We start from the raw sequence: 24,916 nt of genomic DNA, 5'->3' as shown, positions 1-24,916 counted from the left end.
GTGAAAATATTCATATATGCGTATTTATTCCCACGCACATATTGAAAAAGAAAAGTTCCATGAAACAGTATGTACCTTTACTGCATGGGGTGCACAGTGATACTTTTTGTTCTAATCCGTGTCTTTTTTTTTTTTTTTTTTTAAAGAAAATGAGGGTTGCAACTGAACTGATTTCACTACCCAGACTGATGTATCATGACCCACAGTTTGGGAAACATTGTTATGGGATGTGCTGCCAGCCGGGAACCTTATTCTTTGCAATTGGGCAGATCACCTGAGTTACCTGTGAGGTTTAGCCCAGCTCCAGCATTCATTTTTTTTTTCTAAAGAATAAAGAAATTAGGAGGCTATGGGAACAGGCAATTGGGCGTTATGGCAACTCGAACAATTACTGCATGTAATGTACTGTTAGTTTTTCCTGGCCTCCGTAAGGAAGTCGAAATCTAATAAATGCTTAAGTTTGGGGCAATTACTGTTTGAGAAAGATTTGGTTTTAGTCACACGGTTGTCTTCAAGACTATGTAGAGATTTGCAAGGCTGACTTTAAAATAAAAATCAGGTCCCTTATTCAAAATCCCCGGGCCCCAAATGTTTCAGATGCGGGGACTTTTGGCACCTGGAAGGGAATGCGATGAGCACACTGTGTGTTTTGTTATCATCTCCGGTAGAGGTGTGGCCAGCAGCCAGGAATCAGACACACTGATTTGTCTTTAGAAAATGTATGAATATTCACACGCAGCGGCATAAAGACCGTAAATGACCTCAGCCGAGGTCGTTAGTGGGCTATGAACATGATTTCAGTTTTTAGAACTGTTGGGGCTTCAGAAAAATTCCTGAGGGATTATGGAGGTGAATTTTTGTGGTCCCAGTATCATGTTTTTTCTTTCAAAATGACAGGACCATTTCCAATGCTTGGCTCAGTGCCTAACACATAGAAGACACCCAGAAAACATTTGTTGACTGAACAATCGAGACCAACTACCCCTTACAGAAAACTCCTGTTACAACCAAGCCGCCTTGGAGGAAATAGCCCGCTAGTTCTTTTCTAAGACCCTCTGGTTCTCTCCCATTTCTCGTAAGTGAATGGAAACCCTCCTGCTTCCACGTGGCTCCCTCACAAAGAGCAGAGGGGAGAGACGCTTGTGGATTCTTTGGCTTTTTCCCTCCTTCCTTCAGGCTTTGCATCTGAGGAGAGAAGACGCAAGCCCACCAGTTTTAGAGCGATGGGGCTGGGTGCAGAGATAAAGGTTTTACCTGTTTGTTCTACATCTAAAAAGTAGCCAAATTCAAAATTGCCCTTTCTTTGCTTCCTTGTGCTAGGAATACCAACTTGATGCAGTAACCAACTCCACGAATATCCTGATTTTCTTTTCGTATGTGTTGGGGGGATGGGCACAGAATGCTTAGTCTGTCAGGAATTGGAGGTTCGCAGGCTCGGCTCTGCAAAGATCTGGGTGCAGATTCCGGCCGTGCTAATCCCTTGGCATATTACATAAACTCTTTAAGCCTCGCTTCTCATTTAGAAACATGATACCAACATAGTAACCTCACTGCGTTGTGAGGATTCATGGCAATCAGACATGGAAAACTTTTGTCACAAAACTTTATTTTCTGTCGTTGTTATTAGCCATCGCGGTAACGTTCATCCTTTTCATCGTTGTGGTGATTCAGCAGAAGCACAGAGCAGGTATCGCCTCTACCAGTCTCCTACCCTCCTGTTCTTTGGTACGGACTGTATTAGTCAGAATGGGCTAAGTGAAGCTGTGGTGACAAATATCCCCCAAATCGTAATACCACAAAAGTTTGTTTCTGGACCACACGAATTTCTCCATGGCCCCCAGCGCCGCTCCAGGGCAGCTGTCTGCTCTGTTGGTGCGGTCCACTAGGCCGTTTTGTTCCTTTGGCACCTCCGGATCGACACGTGCTTCCACAAATGTCGCAACAGGGGAGGAGAAGGCTTGGCAATTCGCACTTCGGTTCTTAAGTGCTTTCACCTTTGAAGTGCCTAGTGTTTCCTCTAGTCCCGTTTTATTGGATAAAGCGAGTTACAGGGCTCCGCCTTATTCCAAAGCAATGGGGAGGGACCGTCCCACCACGGGCCTGGAAGGAAAGGAGGACTGGAAATGTCAGAGAGAGGCGCCAATGTCGACCACGTAAACGTTTGGCCTTTTCCCGCTCTGTCATAAACTGCCGTTGAAACACGGCTTCAGCACCCCGTCCATCTGGGTGGCTCCCCTGAAGCCCCGGCCATAGAGAGATTCTGGAGCTGTCACTTTTGCAGGCCACCTTCAGAAGTCGTCGCTCTGGCTCTGCCCTAGACAAGGCCGAAGCAGTGACTCCTGGGGGCTCGACGTGAGTCATGCCTCCTGGACTGGAGCCCCTCACCACCCCCAGTGATATTGAACGAGGTGTTAAAATTGAGAGTTCCTCAAGTTGGAGGGCACTCCAGGAGACCCCTTATCTCCCAAGTCTGGAAACTTAGGCCCATGCTGTGTGTGTGTGTGTGCGTGTGTGTGTGTGTGTGTGTATTCCCTTGTGTTCTGTGGCCTTCCCAGGGTCCCAGCAGTCCATGACCAGCTCACCGTTAGACCCACGCTGGTAAGCCTCCTGCCTCCGCCTGGCGACTTTCTGCCGTCCACCTCCTCCCTCACCCTCCTTGAGGAGCCGAAATGTCCCAAGCACAGGCACGTGGTCCGGCCAGCTTTCTGCTCTTTACCGGTCCCTTCTAAGGCTGAGGAGTGAATCCATGAGTTGGCTGGTTGTTCAAAGCTCCCACGGGAAGGTCTTCAACATCTTTTTCTTTCTTTCTTTCCAGTTTTTGTTGTTGTCGTCATCGTTGTTGTTATTGTTGTTGTTGTTTGTTTCCAGTTGGGCAGATAGGACATGGGGCATTTTAGCAGCTACCTTCCCAGGTACGAAGCTATCACCATTTTAGTGCTAGCAAGAAATTACGTCCCATTCGCCAATACCCCCCACCAAATGCAGGACTCCGAGTGTCCTACTGTTGTGTCCGTGAGACTCTGCATTTAGAAGATCTTTGGCCAGATGCAGTAGAATGCAGTCTGTGCTTGTACTTGTTCAGAACACCTCTGTGCTACAAAAGGTGGCGTGGACGGCCCCAGCACGGTCCTGAGACTGTGCTTTAGCCTTGAACTCTGTGCGCTGCTGTGGTCTCTCGACCCTTCCGGACTACTGTAGCTGGTCCTAACTTTTGAGATACCGTAAAGCTGGAGGCCTCCAGAGCCTGGGCTTTCAAAGTGTAGATGGAGTCAGAGTCACTTGTGCCATGTGCTAACAGTGCAGAGTCCTCAGCCGCAGGAGATGCTGATTCAGGGGGTCTGCCCTGGGGCCCAGGAATCTGCATTTTCACAAGCGGTCCAGGGTGGTGTGGAGCAGTCTTCTGAGGTTTCCTTGCTGCTGTGGCCACACCAGGGTGTATGTGTGTATGTGTGTGTGTGGGGGGGGAGGGAGCTATAAGGTGGGTGTCCCACCTTGAGCCAGGGGAGTGCCCATTTGAGGTGTTTTAGAAATGAGGCTTCAGCCTAAGACTGTTGTACCGATGAAAATAACTGACATGTAATAAAAATTTTTGAAATCCACTGTTCTGGACCTTAGTAAGCAGAACAAGTAGCCCAAGCAGTGGCTTTCTAAAGACCAACCTTTTCTCGGCATGACTCCGTCTTCCAGACAGAATGCGTTTGCTTTCTTACCCTTTGGTAGAGTCGTAATTGTCCTGTTTTCCACGCCATGGGGAAGTCACACTGCAATGCTCGTTCTCCTCGCATCCTGGCCCTGGCTCTTAGGAGAGGCCAAAGTGCCTGTTTTCTGCCAGGTACCTTAGACCCAAGGGAAGGGCGTCCGATTACCACCCCTACAGTTTCCGGGACCCCACTTGGACCATGCCTCATGAGGAAAATGGCTTCTCCCTTGGGCTTTAACTGATCGTAGTTCAAGGTCAGAGGACTTGGACTTCCACTTGGCCACTAAGTGGTGGCCCGTACCCATTCCCCTTCAGTAGACCGCATGTTACGGCTAGCCCTGCCTCCTGCACCTTGCAGTGTTTCCACAACATTGGGATTTTCTTTCCCAAAGTCGGAAAATGCTGGGTATCTTTGGGGCCTTAGCTTGGGATCTGATAAATTAAAGGGACAAAGGTGACCATCTCGGTGCCACTAATACTAACAACACAACAGAGGCTGCAGATAATGAGCAAAGAACTGAAGGCACAAGGGTGGAGCTCTTCAATTGTGTGTAAATGGTATTTTTTTTCCTGTGAAATCTCAATACATCCCTTAGGACATTGCTGTTGAGGTTTCTGAGACACTCCTTTGATATTTACTCCTTGGGGATTTTACTCTGGAGAAATCACTGTGGCAACAGAACCATTTTTGCCTCCACGAAGACGATGTCAAAGTCTTAAAATCCAGGATGTTTTAAGGCAGGATTCCAAACTCATTACCGCCAGGAATACGATCCATCCAAGGTGGAAGTGTCCTCTCTTAGAACTCAAATCCATCTCAGAACGGCTTTTTTATTCCTCGTTTTGGAACCTGAGCAATTACTTTTTTTTTTTTTTTTTTAAGGAAAAAAAAAATGTGCTAATGCACAGAACTCTCTCTTTCGCCTTGCCTTTATTTGAAAGTGAACTTAACAAAGTCAGTTCCGAGCAAGCACTATATATGAGTAATGCTTTTTGTCCATAAAAGAGCATCGACTCTAACGGCACGGGAGTGCCGATCCTCCCCGCTTTGTGTGCGCGTCCATGATGACAAAGTGCTCGTGTCAGAGTGTATAATGAAACTATAAATTGTTTTCATGAATGCTCTGAATTTGGTCTTTTACGGGGCAAATTCAAAAGGTGTTTAGTGCCACATTTCACATGTGTGAGTAACACGAGGTGGTACAGTGCATCCAGGAAAAGCGGAAAAGTCCCAGGCGGGGCTCACACTGGCCCAGGTGGTGGCTGATGGTCCGGTAAGGGTGGTTTACGGCGGGGAGAGTGGGTTCCAGCAGGGTATGCCGACCGTTTGGGGACAATTCAAAGTGTTGCTAAAATACTTAGCTCATGAAATTGGTCTTTGGGGAATGGGGGTGGTGAGTGCCTACAGGTGCCTATCACGGAAAGTGCATATCTTGGCCGATCTGGTGAATAAAAAAATCTCAAGTGAGAAAATGTCTGCTGGGTTGCATGGTCAGGTACAATCTATTGCAGTGATTTATGGTTCAATTAAATTATTTTTTCATAACGTATTTTGTATTTTTTTATTATAGAAGGCATATGAGTATTCTAGAGAATATAGGAAACACAGAAAAGCATAAAGAATAAAATTTAAAAACATGCACATAATTTTACTACCAAGAGACAATTGTAATATACAAAATTTTTATTAAATATTTTTCCATGTGTATCATTTTGTAGAATTTTAATAAAATTTTACATAATTTTATCTGGATTTTTTTTTTAATTTGGGGTCCAGCTATCCATTTATGTATTTATCTATGTAATTTTAAAGAAGTATTTCACTTTTTAACTTATTTGTCAATTACCTTATTTTGTCTGTCCTAATTTGCCAAAGTTCATGAACTTTGTGCCAAGTCTCGGTGACATGAGGGAACTATGTCAGGTTCTGTAGCAGCCTTAGGGTGCATATGTCAATTACTGACAAATGTCTCTGGATATACGGTCTCTAAAAACAAAAAAAGGCCACAGAACAAAACGAAAACCAACCCTGCAGGGTGTGCTAAATCTCACGTCTGTTGACTGACCAGTCGCTTGGATTTGGCTGTTTTGCAGTACCTGGTGTGTAAAAGGAAGCTGGAGAGTAAAAAGGAAGCCCTGCTGATCCTTTCGAAGGAGCTGGACACATGCCAGCAGGAAAGGGACCAGTACAAACTCATGGCCAATCAGCTTCGAGAACGCCACCAGTCCCTGAAGAAGAAATACCGAGAGCTGATTGTACGTATTACGTCGCGGTGACCTATGAAGTATGCACATATATGGATGTGTTCGTATGTGCCTATTTATATGGAGTATTTTAAAGAGGATTTGTATTATAAGTCCAGACTGCCTGATACTGAAGCCATTAGTGACATGTGGTTATTTAAATTTCATTATGAATAAATTAGAATGAAATAGAATTGCAAACTCAGTTCTTCAGTCTCACCACACTTCGTGGGCTCAGTCGCCGTCGGAGCTGGTGATGACCGCACTGGGTTGCGTTGTTGCTATGGAGCATTTCCATGGTGGCCACTGTGCTGGACAATTAGGTGCAGGACATTTCCATTGTCACAGGATTCTGTTGGACAGCACTCTATGAATGTTGTTCTAAAACGGGCTCTTTTCGCTCAGCACTTGATTTTGGACATCTCTCTAGGTCATACATACAAATTTTTAAGAACAGTTGCATAGTAATATTTTCATAATTCTTGAAACCTTTCCTTTATCCTGGGCATTTAGCTTTTCTCTAAGTTTTTATACAGCAAGATTTTTAAGGGAAGAAACTATACCAAAATGGAGGGTACCAACGGCGTAGTGCTATTTTGCATTTCTTACTTATTTTTCCTCACTTATAGAATTTTTTTATGTGCTGACAGTATTACTGACATTTCACCATTTGTGCTGGGATCATTGGACTGTCTGGGACAGTGACAGAGGAGATAGATTCCTCAGGTTAACGTAGTGCTGACTTCTGTATGGACAGCACGGGATAGCAGGGCGCTGGCTCCCTGAGCATTTACTCATTCACCCGGGATATTTGTATTCCTAGATGGCACATGAGAGAGGAATTGCATTTTTTTTCAGATAAAAAGTCTGATAGGACTGGAAGTTGTCAGTTAATTTTCTTTCGAGCATATCCTTTCCCCAACCCCCCAAATTGTTCTGCTCATAGAGAAAATTCAAGAGTGTGTGTGTGTGTATGTGTGTGTGTGTATCTATTACTATTCTTTTGCATCTATTTAAAAGAGGAACTCAAACCAAATGAAATGCTCAAAAATAATTTTGATAAATCCAGTTGGTTTATTTACAAATTTTTTTGGTTCACATTGATGTAGAAAATATATAGATTTGGTCCTAAATGGAACTGATTCCATAGAGGTTTTTCCAAACTAACTCTGGTTCAGTTATTTGAGCACATTACTGATTGCAAGGACTAGGAGGAGTGGGGAGTATCTGAACTTACTTCATAGTTTGGTTCAATTCCTTGAATGTAAGAACATCTATTTTTTTTTTTTAAGTAAAATATAGCATGTGTTTCTTCGTAGGATGGAGATCCGTCACTTCCCCCTGAAAAGAGGAAACAGGTAAGACTTATTTCTGATCTTTAATATCTCTCCAATTGTTCATATTGATGCCTTACAATTAGGGGCATCAGGAAATCCCCCAGTGTACAGAGAAATCTTTTATTTTCCAAAATCTTTTTGTTGTACTGGGGGCAGTGAGTGGTAGGGAAATGCTGACTGCAAAGAGGGGCTGAGGTGGGGTGACGGGCGAGGGAAACCCAGTGAAGTCCAGCGGGGGTGGGAAACCGTGATTGAGGGTTCGTGGCTGTAGCACTTGAGCTTCCTGGCCCGGGGATTGGTGCTGTTTTGCTGTTAGTTCCTGCCGCTTCAGACTTGAAAAAAATGTTATTTTATTTTATTTTATTTTATTTTATTTTATTTTATTTTGTTTTGTTTTGTTTTGTTTTGTTTTGTTTTGTTTTGTTTTATTTTACTGTAGTATAATTGGCATACAACGTTATATTAGTTTCAGGTGTATAACATAGTGATTCAACACTTACATTCCTTATGATGAGATCGCCAGGATAAGATTAGTAACCATCTGTCACCATACGAAGTTATTACGATACTATTGACTGTGTTCCCCGTGCCGTACGTTACATCCCCGTGACTTGTGAATTTTATAACTGGAAGTTCGTATCTCATTCATTCCCTTTCACCTTCTTCACTCATCTTCCCACCCCTTCCTTCTCCTTTGGCAGCCATCAGTTTGTTCTCTGTTTGTATGAGTCCATTTTTGTTTTGTTTTGTTCACCCTTTATTTTTTTTAATTATTATTATTATTATTATTTTATTTTTTAGGCGAGGCAACCCTTGGTTGACCCCCAGATTGCAAGGACCTTGTCAGTTTACAATCCCTTAGTTTTTTATGTTTTACACCTACAACACTGGTCTTCCTAGTCGATCTCCCATCCAAGTACTCACCAGGCTTGACCCTGCTTAGCTTCTGAGATCAGACGGGATTGGGGTTGTTCAGGGTGGCATGGCCGTAGACACTTTTTTTTTTTTTTAGATTCCACATGTAAATGAAATCATATGGTATTTGTTGTTCTCTGACTTATGTCACTTAAAATAATACCCTCTGTGTCCATCCATGCTGGTGCAGGCTGTAAGACTTTATTCATTTTTATTTCATCATGTGTGTGTATGTGTGTGTGTGTGTGTGTGTATCACACCTTCTTTATCCATTCGTCCACCCATGGACACCTAGCACTTCAGACTTTTAAACCCCGTCATACCGGCAAAACTCACAAGTCTTTTATGTTTTTCTCTCCTAAATGGTAGCCAGCGATGTTCGTTGATGAGTCTAATTTTTTTCCTGTAGACTTTAGATGCCCCCTTTTATCATGAGCAAATCTTTGTTGATCTGTTTCTGAACTTACTGTTCTTTTCCACGGTGCTTCCTGTGTAATCCTGTGGCTGTAACACATGATTCCGATTTTACTTTATGTGTCCGTTTAGACTGGTGTCCTTCCCGTTGCTCGTCTTTTTCAGGAAGATGAAACTGACATTTTATCAAGTCCTCCTCTGATCTCACCCATCTCCAACCCATACCTATTGGTATTTCGATAGAGGTTTTGTTAAATATATAGATTAATTTGGGGACAGTTAACACTTTCATAATATTACATCCAGGAATATTGTACATCAAATTTATTTTAATCCAGTTGCAGGGATAGATACATATATATTGCTTTTTTCTAAAGATATCTTTATTAGAACTTTTCTCAACTTCACAATTGTTCTAGACTGGCGTGCTCTGAATTTTAGCCTTTTATGGTCTTGAAGGGAGGCTGGATGATGGTGATGCTAAAGCTGCGTGTTTTATGTTAGGGGAAAGGGTTTGCACCACAGCAGAGCTTCAGAACTGGTGGATGCAAATAAGGACACTGAATTGTTTGGTCTCTTCATAGTCGTAATGGCTAAATCAACTAAATCAACATCCTGCTTTTGTTCATTGGTCGTTCATATACCTGGCACTGCATATAAACTCCTTGGGTTTGTTATCTTGTGATTTTCGATGCTGTATAAACAGTACGCCCAAGACACACACACACACACACACACACACACACACACACACACACACACACGACCTTTACCCTCCGGTTCACCTTACTCCCATAACTCCCTTCCTATTTTATTTGACTATTTTACAATGCTTTGAATTTGATCTAAAGTCAAATTTTTCTATAGAATCAATTCATTTTTTTTTCCTAAAGAAATTAGGAATTTATCATTAATGTCTAAATATTGAGACCCTTAATCTGGAATCACTAGGTGATTTTGTGTTTATGTTTTTGGTGACCATGAGCAGTCACCTTTGCCACAATTTTCAAGTTTGTTAGTATTTACAAAGGAGTTTTACTGTGTAAGTGAGTTCACATTCTATGACTTTATAATAAAAAAATTTACATTGACTGGGGAGAACCTGATGGATTCCAGTAAGTCTTTCAAGCTGCATTTTTACAGAGCTAAAAAAAAAAAAAAATTCAATGTCTTAAATACTGGCTTTATAGCTTTTGATATGGCATTCAGTTTCTGTCCATTGAGGATTTAGTATGGTGGTGTGAGCCTGCATGCTGCATCCTTCCTGCCTAGGTTGAAACCGCTGACTTGCTGTAAGAGATAGGATACATCGGGGTGCAAGTGATAGAAATTCTAAACTGCTAAAACAAAGGAGTCAATGACCTCACGTAACTGGAAGTTCGGAGGTAGTGCAGGCTTCAGGTGCTGTACAGCCGTCACGTACCCATTCTCTCCCCTCCGCCACACTTCGCGAATAAAAATACAAGACACCCAGGTAAATTTAAATTTCAGGTAGACAATTGATACGTTTTTAGTACAAAAGTATGTCCCATGTAATACTAGGGACATACTTATGCTAAAACATCATTCATTGTTTATCTGAAATTCAAATTGAAATGGGCGTCCTGTATTTTATCTGGCCACTCTATCACTGTGTCAATTTTAACATCAGCGTCTTCTTAAACTTAGCATAAACTTTCTTCTAAGATGGGTTCCCCTACTCAGGAGAGGCAGAAAACCCAGCCCTGGACTAGAAGTCCTTCCCTCCAGCATGATTGGGCCAGTGTAGGACATGCCCCCATTCCTGGTCTGTAACATTTCCCAGGAGAGCACTATATATTAACTGGCTTAGATTAATCACCTGGATGGAAGGGCTGTTAGGGCGCTAGCAATGACACCCATCAAGATTTCCGTGTGGCCTTGGGAAGGTTCCTCTGGGTGTCTGAGTCTCAGCTTTCTTATCCATAAAATGGGAATAAATATGGTGCCCACTGTATGGTGTGTTTGAAAGAAACAAATGAGGTAATACAAGTAGAGTCCTCAGCACAGCACCTGGCGTGGAGAGAGCGTCGGCAAAGGTTTATCATTCCTCCTCCTCCTCATTATTCCTTTCTTTAAAAAAAAAAAAAAATCAGTTATATATTAATGCACCCTTATCAGAACCCTTTGGTTATACTTGGCGGTTTGAAGTAGCTTGGGCCAAAGAGGAGGTTCCTGGCTCACAGGACCTCAGAAGGTTTGGTTGAGCAGCCACCACGGGAGGCAAAAATGTAGCCAGGCCTCAGGACCAGCTACCACCAGAACCGAGGTGCCCAGGTCGCGCCTCTGCCCACAGTATTCTCTGTGTCGGCTGTCATTCCTTTTGTGTGGACCTGCTTTCCCCAAAGAATGGGGAGCATGGCTGCCAACTGCAGGAGGGCTACAGACTCCACTTCTTCGATCACTAGAAAAAAGCTGCCCCTCTAGTCCTAGGGACAGGCTCAGGGTGCCGGAGATGCATGTCGGCAGCCACTGCTTCCGAGTGCTCACTCTCGCAGTGTGTCGGACCTGCGGATGATCTCACTTAATTCTCCCACAACCGCGTGAGGTAGGTGCTGTTATTATTGTTGCCATCTGACAGGTGAGGAAATTGAGGCATATGGAGGTCAAGGAAATCAGCCAAGGAGGGAAGTGACGTAATCAATTGGTGATGGAGGCAGAGCTCATGCTCAGAACCGCCATAACTCAATAAGTATTTATTGGGCATCTTATGGGCATCTTATGCTAATTAGTTGGCAGGGACACAGGGGTGAAAACAGCTGGACCCAAATCCCTGAGCTTGCGGAACTTGTGTCATGGTTAGGGCGACACCTTCAGTTTGCCCAGGGTCATTTCTACATACACCTCTTGTCCTGTCATAATGTATAGTGCACTCTCCACAGCGTCTTAGTTGAGATGGTGAATTATATAATCATCTTAATTCTGGTAGGGGTGCTATGACCAGACAAGAAACAAAATAACTAAGTTGTATAGGATGTTAAGTCGTGGTCATTGGTGATAAGGAGAGAAAAATATAGCCCAAAGCAAGGGGGAAGAAATCTGGCTTGATAATGGGAGAAATGTCTTGATAAATAGTAGATGAAGACTCATCTATTTAAAAAAAAAAAAAAAATATATATATATATATATATATATATACACACACATGTATATAATTTTATTTATCTTTAGTTAGTTAATCTATTTGGGCATGTGATTGGGTTTGGAATAGGTGGTGTTAAGATGCCTACATCATTAGCTCACCGTAGGGAGGAAAATGCACCATTACATTTTTAGGCACTGGTTACAATGAAACTTTCCACTTAGCTAGAAGCAGACAGCTTTGGCACACGTGTGCCGGTATTGAAAGGGAGAGGCACAATTATTTTCTTAATTTCTTCCTCAGGGGTAGAAGCATGCACCCTGACCTAGTTCACCTTGTATAAGCAGAAGGCACTAGAACAAGAACCAGCTGCCAGGTTAACATATGGGACACGAAGGTCACAAGGTCCACATATTGGAAAAGAAGATGCTGAATTGTGCCCATTGGCCTTGAATCTGTGGCTTCCATTTCTTAACTCAGAAAAAATCTCTTTGATCTCTCCCTATCGGACTCTTCTTCTGTTCCTTTCTTGACTCAGAGGAAAAGATCGCTGTGATTACTATGTCATGGACTGAATATTTGGGTCGCCTCCCCCACTCCTCAATTCATATGGTGACACTCTACCCCCAAAGTGATGATGTTTGGGGGCGGGGTCTCTGGGGGGAAGTCAGGATGAGATGAGGTCATGAGGGTGGAGCAGTGCCCTTGTGAGAGTCACCAGAGAGCTTGCTTCCTCTCCTCTGCACTCCGCCATGTAAAGGTGCAGTGAGAAGCCTACAGCCTGGAAAAGGGTCCTCGCTAAAACCTGACTAAAATCCTGATTTCAGGTTTCCAGCCTCCAGGACTATGAGAAATCTGTTGTTTCTAAGCCACCCAGTTTTTGGTATTTTGTTTCAGTGGCTTGAGCTGAGGCACACTTCCTGTTGGACTCTCTTCTTGTTTCAATTCCATTTCTCTGGATCAGTGGTTCTTATTATACTCTTGCGAATCAGAGATATATTTGGGAATCTGATGGAAGCCATGGGCCTTTGCTCCAGAAATGGCACATACCCACAAAAGATTTATGTACCATTTTATAGATTCGCAGACTCTCTGCAGCCAATCCATGGGTCCTTCTCAGAAATAAGTAGAAACAATGCCACAGTCTCCATCTCTGTAGCGCTCTGTGCTTTTCGGGATCATGTATCCACTCATGGCGGGCTGGCTGGCTGGCTAGCTGGATGTCATCTCCCAACTATCTTCTGAGGTCACTCTGGCAGGTTATGTCTTTCTTAAAGTCTCAAGGGCACTTCATAGACATCATGGATTCAAATTTAATCCTTCCACCCTGCTGGCTGGGTGATCATGTGTAACCTTCCTGAGACTAAATTTCCTTCTCTTTAGAATGAACATAATAATGAGACATCTTCATAGAGTTCTTACGAGGAATCGTTTACTACCTTGTTCTTGGGGGCCATTCTATCGTGAATGCAAAAATGGGTTGGCTATTTTTTAATTTTTTTCCGATGACTTGTCCAAAGTCGCACGGCAAATTAATAGAGCAGGACTAGAATCCAGATCTTCTAACTTGTGGTTCGAGTTCAGATATTTTGTTCTACACTCGATTCTTAGAACGTGCGAGCGGAGAGGAAGCATGGTCAATATTTAATCCAACCCATTTTCGAAGTCCAAACATTAAGCCGCCTGCTTAGGCATGGTGGGGAACCAGAACATGAGTTAGGGATTTTTTACCTTCTATCAAGTCATCCATTTTCCCTGCTTTGTGTGTGTGTGTGTGTGTGTGTCGGGGCGGGAGCGGGGGGTCGTCCTCAGAAAACAGACCAGAACTTTATGTTTGTAGTTCTAGAGATATAGCTGTTGAGGCTTTCTTTTAGAACTTAGAAGCCTTTTTTAAAACAACTCAATTTCCAATGGCAAATCATCCGTTAAAGAAGCTGTGAAGGAATCGTGACAACAGTGATTGCGCTAATAGCTTCTCGTGGGATATTGGAATGAAAATTTCTTCTTGACACTCCAGGCAGAACTGCGCACAGAACACCTCTTTGCACTGCAGAGAGCGATCGCCAAAAGCTCTCAAACGACCCTTTAAATATTTTTCTTTTGTTAAACAAGCAGTTCTTCCAGAGGAGACAAAAAGGAATTTAAATTATCTTAGGTCAGTCTTCTTGTTAGGTGGGGTTTTGGGGGTCACCGCAGCACATTTTCCCCCACGCAAACTCCCCCTTGAATAAATAATCAGACACATTTGAGTCTTTTTCGGGTTTGATTTCCAGCAGACGTAGCACAGGAGGCATTCCTCTTGGTCCAGGAGGGAGCCTTTGCTTTCTTCCCTTGAAAAGTGATGGCTTATTTAGACGGTGACATGCTCCAGGATGACAACCCTGGAGAAATCAGAGCACAGAGTGGCCCTTTGTGGGAATGGGGGGGGGGAGCCTTTTACTTCAGTAAAGTCTTCTTGGTCAATCTTATTTTAGTCCCCGATGACTGCAAATCAGAGTAACTTTGTATCTGTGTCCGGGTTTGATGCTCAGAACCTGAAACTTCCTTCAAAGGTCTCCAGTGCTTTGAGATGTTTCTTTCATAATACTTTGAACAGTACGATTTTACTGTCACTCCAGGGAAACTGGGAAGACATCCAGGGCCCAGCCTGTGGGAAATCTCCCAGAACAGAACAGTAACTTCCTTCCAAACACTAAAGCCTCTCGCTACAAGCCTTTTGAATCCTTGCAACCATTTTGTAAGGAAGGTGAGAACAACCCCCAATTTATAGATGAGGAAATTTAGGCTCAGTGAGTCTGAAGAATTTGGGAGCTGTTAAGGGAGCCAGTAAGTGGCAGATACAGAATCATAATGACCAAGATTAAGCAAACATTTATTTAAATAGCAACCTCCCAAACCTACTGAAGAGTGTTAGCCTGTGGGCTGGAAATGCATTGACTCGCAAGTGTGTGTTTTGAGATTATGAGGTGGGAGGAGGCTGCTGAGGGCTCTTTGCACAGCCAAAAAAATACGTATGGAATAAGCCCTTGGGTGTTTTTTTTTTTTTTTTTTTTCCCATAAATAAGAAAGCTGTCGCTATAGCAGAGGTCGTCACTTTGACAGTTGCTATGAATAGGGGGCCTTGCTCAGCAAAACAAGTTTCACTCTATTACTGTTAACACAGAAGTCGCCACAGACCAAAGCAGCAGAGTAGAAACCGCAATTAAATTTGCCATCAATCACACTGCTCAAGTACACTTGATGTTTCATCAAGCATTTTTTTTTTTTTGTCTTTTTAACGTATTGTTACTTAATCTGGTACTTTCCCCTATAGAAGGTGTGGGTTGAAAGGGGACAGAGTAGCAAACTTTTAAAGTGGGTGAGCAGCGTTTTCTAAATCTGGTCTCTCTCTCTCTCTCTCTCTCTCTCTCTCTCTCTCTCTCTCTCTCTCGCATGCTTTTTTCTCCTTGCTCCTCTTGAGGGAAGTGCCTAGGTCAAGATTTTACCTGTCTGTCTCTCTCTTATTCTTTTCCCCTCCCATGTTTGAATTCCAGTGTTAACATGTCAGCAAATTGAGCAGTTATAGGGCTTTCTGGTAATGCATTATTTTTACATTATGATGTAGAGGAACGTTTGCATGGATAGGTTACTGAAATGGCGTATATCTAATAAATTACAAAGATTCAGATGCTTAAAGGATTGCTCCTGGAACCCAGCTTCTTTCCCCCACTGGTCACTGTGATGCAGGACAGGGCAAATTTCCCCTAGTTGTCAGGGGAGACCAAGCTCTGCACCGAGAGAAGAGGGTCTTTTGGCAGAAAGCATAGAAAGAATTCAACACACACTCCAAAGTTAGAGTCAAAAGGAAAGTTTATTGGAAACTTTCTAATACGTGGTGACTCTTTCTATATGTGGTAACTCTCCTCTCAGAGGCAGAGTGAGAGGGACAGTGAGAGGGACAGGGAATGAGACCGAGAGACAGTAAAGGCACTGAGAGGGACCCTGAGTGTTCAGGGAATCCAGTTTATATGTCACTCTTTCGTTCCCATTTCCTTTGATTTGAACATACAGTGAAGAAAAGGAAGAGTATGTGACGGGAAAGGCCTGCTGGCAGTTCCCAGCCTTTAATCCACAGGTCCCCCATGGTTTTAGCCATAGGGAACGACTCTGGGTTCCTGTTTCCCCTTCACGGGTGTGGGGAGTGGGCCGTTAGCAATCCGGCAGACGTCTTCCTGTTCTGCAGGGGTCCTCCCAGCCTGGCAGGGCTGATCAGCACATTGCTGTCTCTGATTGTGGCTTGATTTGCATTTTAATTCTCTTGCCTCCTCCCGGCACTAACTAGTCTGAATTATTGAAGGACTCGGTGAAAACAGGGGGCCTGCGCCTTTCACTGTGCTTCCAGTGTCCTGGCTGATGCCAGGTTGGAAGGTTAACCTCCAACTTTTCATTCCTTTCTTTCACTTTGTTGTTGCTGTTTTTTTAATCCTCTACCCTCTTAGGTTCAGTGAATGAGAGCCCGTGAATTTAACGAACGAAACACAGGTTGATAAGAGGGGAAAAAAGCATACAATTTTATGAATATTTTCCCTGCATATAAGTTCACAGACAAGAAGTGAAACTCAAAGTGGTTAGACTCGGGGGTTTATATACCATTTGAACCAAAAATAAAAAGGGTGATACATGATGCGAAAGTAACTGTGTAATGCATGAGGAATCTAACGGAAGGTAGGGGTTACTTTAGGTAGGATTATTTACAATGCCAGCGCTCTGTCTGGGGTGATGAGATGCTCTCCCCTTCCTGGTACTGAAGAGGGTATGACACCATCCCAAAAGGAAATCTATGCCCTCCTTTTAGGCAGAAAAAAGGAGGAAAGAGAACTCTCTGTATCTGTTGATTCTCAATTGCCTTCAGCTCAGAATAATCCTATGGCAAAGTGCGTACTTTGGAGTGGCACATTCTGATCCCCTCGTATCCATCTTTTCATTTCTTACATCAGGGGGAGAAACAATGTACTGTGCACCCTTTTGTCCCCATCTCAAAGATTTAGGGCTGTTTCTTACAATTAGCATCCTGAAGTCCCTTCCTTGTGAACCAGTGTCTATTACTTGATCACTGAAAACAGGAGTTTTCAACAGTGATTGTCATTGCCAAATGGGACAAATCACTTTTTAAAGATCTTCCATCACTTCTTATAAGTTTAAAAGGATGTGTTGCACCTGGAAGTAAACTGTTCCGACATCTTTTGTGGCATTTATAAGGGAATCGGAACACAGCGTTGGAGGCAAGTGCTAGAGTCGAGGAAGCAGCAGCCCTTGAAGAAGGTGGGAGAGCCCTTCCCTTTGCCCACAGAAGGAGGCTGCCTCGGGGAGAATTTCTGCAAAAAGGCGGAGCACCGGGGCGAGATGCAGGATGCAGGATGCGCGCTGGTCCGCCTGTCAGCTCCCAGATCCCCGCCCTCACAGCGGCTGTCAGGGTTTGTCGGCTTCATCTCTGTGCAGAGAGGATTTCCGTGAGCCTCATGGTTCCCACAGCAGGGCACGGCCTTGGCGAAATGCTTCTGCGCCCTCGGTTGTCATTGGGGGCTGAGTTGTTCCTTCGCGAAGGAAGGCGTGTCGGCGTGGAGAGCTGTGATGTGCTTTCGGCCTTGAGTGGCCCGGCTATATTTTCATCAAATCTCTCTTCGCTGCCTTCCCCATCCCAATTTTAATAGATAAACTTCGAGCCACAAAGAGTGATGTAAATATATGAATTCTACCATATATTTTACTATATTCAGCATTTCTCTGTGATCAGAGCTAAAATGTCAGCCTTTAATGTTGGTCCTGGCTAGATTCGAATATTTAGAAGAGGGTTTTTTTTAAGCCTTTTCATATTTTCGTATTTATGCCCGCCCCCTTCCCCAGAGATTGAGAGGAAATAATCTCTCGGTTTTGTTTTCCTTGCCTGTGAAATCTAACCCAGCCTTAGAGGGTCTGTCACCTTCCCCTGACATTCCCTGTACGTTGTGCTATTCTATACCGATGGTCACAGAGTCCTCAATAACACGGGGACAAAATGCTCTGCATAGCTGATAAATTACAAGCAGACGCCGTGTGTTAGCTTGATGGATTGTTACAGTGAATGTGTGTGAGTCATGGGTGTTATTTTTGGTCCAAAGAATCGTGTGAACTTTTCTCCTCTATTTCAGGTGCTTTGAAATGTACTACTTTTCTTTTCCTTTTTTTTTTTTTTTTTTTTTTTTTTTTGTACTTTAAAGTGTATGTCAAGGAATTAGGCACCATATCAGAATAGTCATTTTCTAGTTTTCGAAGTTATTGTTTTGGAGTTGAGGAGGTGGAAGGACTGAATAGAAAAGAATCGTGTGTTGACAAGTAATCCAGCCTGTGAAATGTAAAAGAAAATTACAAGTCACCTGCTTTAACGCGGGGTGCCTCCCCCACCTCAGCCTACTCTAGGGGTCAATTTTAAGGCTGGCGTAGATTTACTGTGAACTCACTCACTTGGAGGTGATGTGATTCTGATTGACTATTGTTTTGCAGCTACTGTAGAGACGCCCGGCTTTATTTTGGTAGATTTCTTTTCAGCCAAGCCGCAGAGTAAATAATGTTTGACAGTCGCATCACTGGGTCTCTGAATCGTGGTTTCCAAAAGCAGCCCTGTCCTGCGCCTCACGTGCCACTGGAAACCTGGAGGTACATCCTGGGTGCCTGCCCTGCTCCGATGTCTAAATACTGGGAGCATCGTTGAGCCCAGTGCTGCCCAAAGAGGGGCCCAAGGACCAGTGCCCGGCTGCAGGCTGCTGTTTCTGGATAGGCTAAGTCTAGAAATTAAGAGTAAGTGTTCAGAAACTTTGACAGCAACCCGACAGCATTATTTTATATCTGTTAAGTCTAGCAAGCAAACGCTTGGGATCTTGATGTCTACCTAAATTCATTTTCCTAGTAATTGACTTTCATTGCATTTTGCAAAAGTACTGATCTGTGTGTGACAAAGTGGAAGTAGAGAACTGGTCTTTCACCACTGAGATGGAGTCCTGTTGGTTTAGCTACTGCAGTCATGTTGGTGAGTGAAGATCAGGGTCCTCCCACCCACCAGAGGGGCTCAAGCTGTTATCGATTCAAAAAGGGAAGGTTAGGGATGTTGCTTTTGTGTGTGTGTGTGTGTGTGTGTGTGTGTCTTTTGTTAAGTTTTCACTGTTACTCTTACAAGCGTTTCTTTCCTACCACCTCTTTGCCGTTTAAGAAAAGGCAGACTCCTGTGAAGGTGAATTTTGCCGTGTCTCCTGCAGATGGGATGCTGAGATGCCCGAACATAACAGAGGTCGGCTCTGGTAGACCACCTTCAGCCAGGGGAGCCGTCGCAGGGCTGTTCCTCCAGCCCTCCTCTGGGCCAGTCACTTCGCCTGGGGACCTGTCCCTCCATCTATTGAGGATTATGCTTCCTAAGCTAATGTCTGGGAAATGTTCTGGAGTCCCTCGGAGGAAAAGCAGAGGCTGCCCACTTGTGATAGTGTGTGCTAAGGAGGGAGAGCTATAGGATGGAGGGAGGAACCAGGAAAAAAAAAACAAACAGGAATTGAATCATCTCTCCACTTCACTGCAGTATCTGGGGTCAGCCTCCTCCTGCTCTCCGAAGTGGAAGTCTTGCAGTGTGATGGGGGACGGGGAGAGAGGGAGGCCACTTGCCTTGATCCCTACCTGGAGCTTCCCCCCGGATATCCACAAGGCTCACGTTCACCCCCTTTTCCTTTTCAAGTCTTGCTTTAATTGTGGCCTTCCCGGTGAGGCCTTCTCTGGCCCTTTTCCCTGGCACACTCTTCCATTTCCTGCTTTGTTTTTCTGAATAGTACAGATCATCCAGCCATTGGGTCATTATTTATTGTATCATAATGTAATTTAAGTAATGAGATGTTATCTATAAAAAGGTAAGCTTACAAGGGCAAGGGGTTCTGTCTGTATTGCTTATTGCTGTCTAAAACAATGGCTGGCACATGATAGGTGCTCAATAAATATTTGATGTATAAATAAATAAATGGATAAATAAGGAACAGTGAAGGGGCAGGATCACAAAGGAGACAACTGTGTTCAAAGAGGCATTTGGCCACACGTACCCAATTGTTCACTGAGAGGCCGAGTTGGGGGCAAGCGAGAGGACAGTCAAGCCGAGGTAACCAGCCTTTAACTAGCACCTACTGTGTGTAAGCACAGTGGTGGGTGTCCTGCGTTCATTCTTCCACTTTAGTATCAAATCCCCACATGAAGTTACTCCATTTTACAGATGGGGAAACTCAAGAGATTAAGAAACTCGTCTAATGTCACCCAGCCCAGTTAAGTGGCAGATCCAACTTAGTCTATCCGATACCATCAAGAGAAATTTCCCGAAATAGTCCCCTGGTAACAGAGTCTCTTGTTTCTTTGGTTTCCTGCCTGTAAACATGGGATTTAATTTTTTCTCATCATTCAGCAAATTTTTACCTGCTGAGCACAGAAATCTGGAGAGATTAGAATGCAACCGTTACAAGACATGACCTTTGCAAAGATGGAGTTGAAAAATTAGCTTGCATTGTTGAGTAATGTTCACAAATAAGTGAGTAGAACTCAGGACTTGGTTAAATCCAGCCTGTAGGGATGAGTGGGGTTTTATTATGCAGGACTCTAGGCCAGGCACTGGTTTCAGCATTGTTAATTGTTATTATTATTTCATATCCTTCCCTATGCTGAGACCATAACCTCTAAGCTCAGCATATGATGTCTCATTTAGAAAAATATTTATGGAGTATCTACTAGGCGCTTGAGGTAGATCAAGTAGAGAAAACGAAGCTCCCTGTCCTTCATGGAACTTCTATTTTAGTAGGGAGAAGCGGACAGGAAATAAATAGCAAGCAATAAACTACGAAGTAAACTACGTGGTATATTAAAAGATGAGTGCTATGGTAAAAAAAAAATAGTGCAGGGGAAGGGACGTGGGAATTCAGGGCGGAGGTGGGAAGTGTGCATTATTAGGTCCAGTGGTCCAGGGGGAGCCCCTTGAGATGATCAACTTTGAACAAAGGCCTGGAAAAGGTGAGGGTGGGAGCCAAGGGGTGTTCTGGTGGGAGAGCATTCCACAGAGAGAGAACAGTGAATGATGCTGAGCTGGGGTCATGCCTGGTGGACATGGGGTACAGCAAAGAGCTGGGGGGAAAGCTAAATTGGGAAGTAGCTTCAGGGTAGAGACACCAGACACCCCAATAGATGGGTTATGGGGGATGAGATAAAGTGAGGAATCAAGGATGAGTCCAGGTTTAATCTTTCTTCATCTTCTCTCACCCTTATTCTCTTCTTAGTACCTAACATAACTGAGTCTTCCCCCAACGTATCAGCAGCGAAGTCTTTGGAGATTTAGCTAGTGCCATAAAGTCTCTGCATCTGGGTTTCTTCAGCCATAACATGAAGGGATCTTCGAGATAATCTTTAAAATCCCTGGGTGTTGAATGATTCCTTTCCAGGAGTCATTTTCTGATTGCTTGTTTTGCTTCCTTACCTGCTCCCTTCATTCATTTATTCATCACGAGTCTTTAAAACATGTACCGGAACACCAGCACCTCCCAGAGCGACAGTGTGTATAGATACTGAGGAAGCAGAGACTAGAACCTCTGCCTTTCCATGGCTTGCAGCCTTCTCGCTAAAGTTAGATGAGAACACAATTAGCAAGGTGAGAATTGGAGCAAATTACAGCTAGCAAAATACAAATGGTACCACAGAACAAAAAGCCATGCAAGCCTCAGTGGAATGATACGGTATAGGCTGGCTCGAGTAGATGCAAGCATGTACGTAGTTGGGGAGAGTCAGCGATTCCAGCTTTAGGGAACCTGAAGCAGTGGGGGGAGCGTGGTACAAGGTGCCCACATGCTCTGGAGAAAGGACAGTGATGGTATGAGATGAAGCGTGATTGAGAGGGGAGGCCGGCTAATGGACAACTGCCCACACAATATAGAGGCATCTGGGTCTGAGCGGGAGGCAAATCTTAACGTCATGAAGATGGGACTGGCAGCTGATCATCCCGGCTGTTTGGTACTATGGAAACTGGAGTAGGGGACTCAGGAGGTGGGGAAACCAGCCCAGGAGACTGCTCGATTATTTCTGGATCCTGGTATCTGAAATTATGGCACCTCACTTATCTTTTCTCCGGATTCTTCCATTTGTGATGAAATTCTGAGCTTTCAGGTAGCAAAGAAAAGTTCGTGAAGGAAAAAAACTATCTAAACAAGGAGATGAAACTTTTCCTATATTGTTAATCCAAATTTTAGAATTGAACTCTGTGCACTTGCAAGATTTTTAGTAAAGAGCTCTTAATTTTTTTTTTTTTTAAGTAGAATATGACCAACTCCTCCATTACTGGTCATGAGCCATTCTGAAAACAACATCCCCAAATTGTGGTTCATGGCCAACTTCATTTCCCTCTATGCAGTTGTAGTGGCGTGATCTGCACATTCGCTGCATTCATATATGTGTTTACTCCTAATGGGCTTTGTGTGGTTCAGCTGGGCTTGGACGCCGGCCCCTATAAGCCTAATAAAGCCCCACATTTATCCACTCCTCCATTTCTGATTATATTTCATAATGTGTTGGTATTTCCAGGCTAATCTTGCACAGCTATTGAGAGAATCTCAGGACCGAAATAAACATCTGGGAGAAGAAATTAAAGAACTTCAGCAAAGGCTTGGAGAAGTCCAGGGTGACAATAAGGTACCGTGAATATTTAAAGGGAAAAAGCTCTACTGAGTAATTGTGTGCTGGAGGTTTATGTAGAGCGCATCAGAAAAACGTAACGCAGCATTTGCTGAAAAATTTGTTATAGATTTTCACATTTGCAATGAAAATTCACAGTTGAGCATCTCTTATCTTTATGGCATTCCCTTTGTGTGCACGTGTGCACGTGTGCGTGTGTGTGTGTGTGTGTTTCTAGGGCGCTCTAAAATATTGTCAGAACCCAATGTAGAAGTTTCATTATGTTCAGCTTGGTGGTGAATAATACTGTGGTTGAGGATGAAATAAAACCCAAATGCTATACTTTCCCCCTTCTATACAAATAATGGATCTGTGGCTCAGATGATTTGGAATTATTCACATTCGGTTTTGAATTTTAAGTAGTCATCTTACTAATTATGTTCACATAACCAATTTATTTTATTGCTAAATTCGGCAATTTGTATGGAACATTGCTCAAAATCCACTGCTTGGTATTAATCAAACTCCCCTGTTGGCAACGTTAATTATAAAATATGAACTCATAAACTCCAAACTAAATGCATGCACTCTCTCTCCCAGCTGAAGCTCTGAACAAAAGTACAATTGAGAAAAGGAAGGAAAAACTACTGAAGTTTAATTCTGTCCCCACGAATAATTTCCCGTTTTGCCAAGACAGATTCATTTTCAACTCCTTGTCAGAGGCGGCTCTCTCATTAGAGATGGCCATAGGAATTTAACTCAAGAAAACTTCATGGAGAGAAAGAGGTGCTTTCTTGAGAAATGTCTTTTAAACAGGACCAAATTCCTTGACAAATTGTCATGACGTTCACAGTTTTTGGGAGTCGTCAGTTGTTGGACAGCACCATTTCGAAAGACGTTCTCTCTTGAAAAAAGAAAAAGCGTGGAAGCGTGTGGTCCCATGAACACTTCCGTCACAGAAGGTGGGAGAGGGCAGCTGGGCTGCCGGCTTCGGCCGCTCTGTCTGTGGGAAGTCTTCCTTGCGCAGCCTCTTCTCCACTCAATCTGCCTTTACGATCTTTTTTTAAGCATCTCGGATTTAACATATATTTGAAACACTAGGCTCTGCTATTTCCGGTCATGAAATAGGTGGTGGCAGAGAATGCTTAAGAAAGGTTCTAATTAACACAGGACAAGCTAATCAGGCCTCTGGGGTGGTTTTAGGCATCGCTGAAAGGATTGAAGCTCTGTAACCTAGGTGTTTGGTCAATAATTAAAGGCCAGACCTCCTTAGTCACATCCTCATGTGATAACAGCAGGGCAAGATTTTCTAGAGAATACAATGAAGTATGTGCAGTAGTTTCCATTAAATCCATAAAAATAGGACAAGCATTTCGGAAACATTATAAACCCACAGAATACTGTAATATTTTGAAATGGGACTTTTGGATTCCTGGTTCTTCTGAACTGATTTTTTTTTTCTTCTTTTCTTTCTTTTTTTTTTCTGAGCTATCCCTACCTCCATCTTTCCTAAATATACCTCTGCCTGATCTTTGGTCACTTTTAATTGTGTCATTGTTTAGGCATGAGATATTTTAGGAATTGCAGCTGATATGTCAAGGAGAGAAAGGGAGGGTGTGTGTGCACGTGCACTAATGTGTATGTGTGTGCACATTAGCTTGAGCACATGTCTGTGTGTGTGTGTGTGTGTGTGTGTGTGTGTGTGTGTGTGTGTGTGTGTAGCACTAAGCCTCAGTCCAGGCCTTCTTTTGCATTGTCTTAGCTTCATGATTTGCTTGTGCTCTGGGCCTTTATTCCAGTAGCTGGACACATTTATCAAACTTTGTTTTCTTACCCAAGGTTTAGAATTTAGTGACTCATATTCATGGCCCGTGAGGTAATTTGCCTGCCAAAAGGTGCGGGGACGGTGTTATAATGCTCAACAGACCCTGTATCTCAGTGTCCAGCCATTCCCCCTTAAAAAGGACCAGCCGCCACGAACCCCAGAGGTTTCATTTATTCTCATTTGCATCTAAAGTTATAGGGCTGGTTTATTTTCAGCGCCCTGTGAGTCACAGTCATCCCTTCCCCTCCCCCCACCCCCAATCACCAACATGAAGGCCGGATTACTCATTCGATAATGACACGAGGCATCTTGAAAACCTCACAGGCCCCTGTTCAAAGGTGGCTGTGACTGTATGGTAGAGAATGGGTTCATTACGTTGTTTTAATTTATCATGCCGCTGTCTGCTCCGACCTTTCTGTGGACCGCCGAATCCATTCCCACCTTCTCGCACGGTGCGCTAGGCCTTCCATTGTTTGGCCCCTACCGGTTTCTCCAGCCACATCTCTACCCACTAGTGCCCTCATACGTCAGCCCTGCAGTACCGATTTCAGCCCCTTTGCCGAGCTCTGCGTCCCGGTGCCCTGGTGCTCTTGCACCTGCTGTTTGTTCCGCCTGCAACACTCTTCTCCTCTACTAGCCCTGCAAACTCTTGCTCACCTTTCAGATCACAGGTCAAATGTAGCCTTCTCCAT

At 43.7% G+C, this 24,916-nt stretch overlaps 1 protein-coding gene across 5 annotated transcripts in view; it reads left to right on the top strand.

Moving 5' to 3' along the window:
• The window catches only part of CCDC149 (coiled-coil domain containing 149), a 96,279-nt gene that overhangs the window by 25,978 nt on the left and 45,385 nt on the right, over nucleotides 1-24,916 (top strand). For 4 of the 5 annotated variants that reach the window (XM_016154818.2, XM_016154817.2, XM_036227563.1 and 1 more), the window contains exons 2-4: nucleotides 5,795-5,956; nucleotides 7,264-7,302; nucleotides 22,310-22,417. In XM_016154818.2, coding sequence (XP_016010304.2) covers nucleotides 5,897-5,956; nucleotides 7,264-7,302; nucleotides 22,310-22,417 — 207 coding nt within the window. In that variant the 5' untranslated portion in view covers nucleotides 5,795-5,896. The remainder of the gene's footprint in view (nucleotides 1-5,794; nucleotides 5,957-7,263; nucleotides 7,303-22,309; nucleotides 22,418-24,916) is intronic. The other variant, XM_036227562.1, reaches the window with a different exon arrangement.

Source organism: Rousettus aegyptiacus, unplaced genomic scaffold (genome assembly GCF_014176215.1).
Source record: "Rousettus aegyptiacus isolate mRouAeg1 unplaced genomic scaffold, mRouAeg1.p scaffold_m13_p_10, whole genome shotgun sequence".
Lineage (NCBI taxonomy): Eukaryota > Metazoa > Chordata > Mammalia > Chiroptera > Pteropodidae > Rousettus > Rousettus aegyptiacus.
Note: the sequence above shows the minus strand (reverse complement) of the source record. Positions and strands in the feature narration are given on the sequence as shown.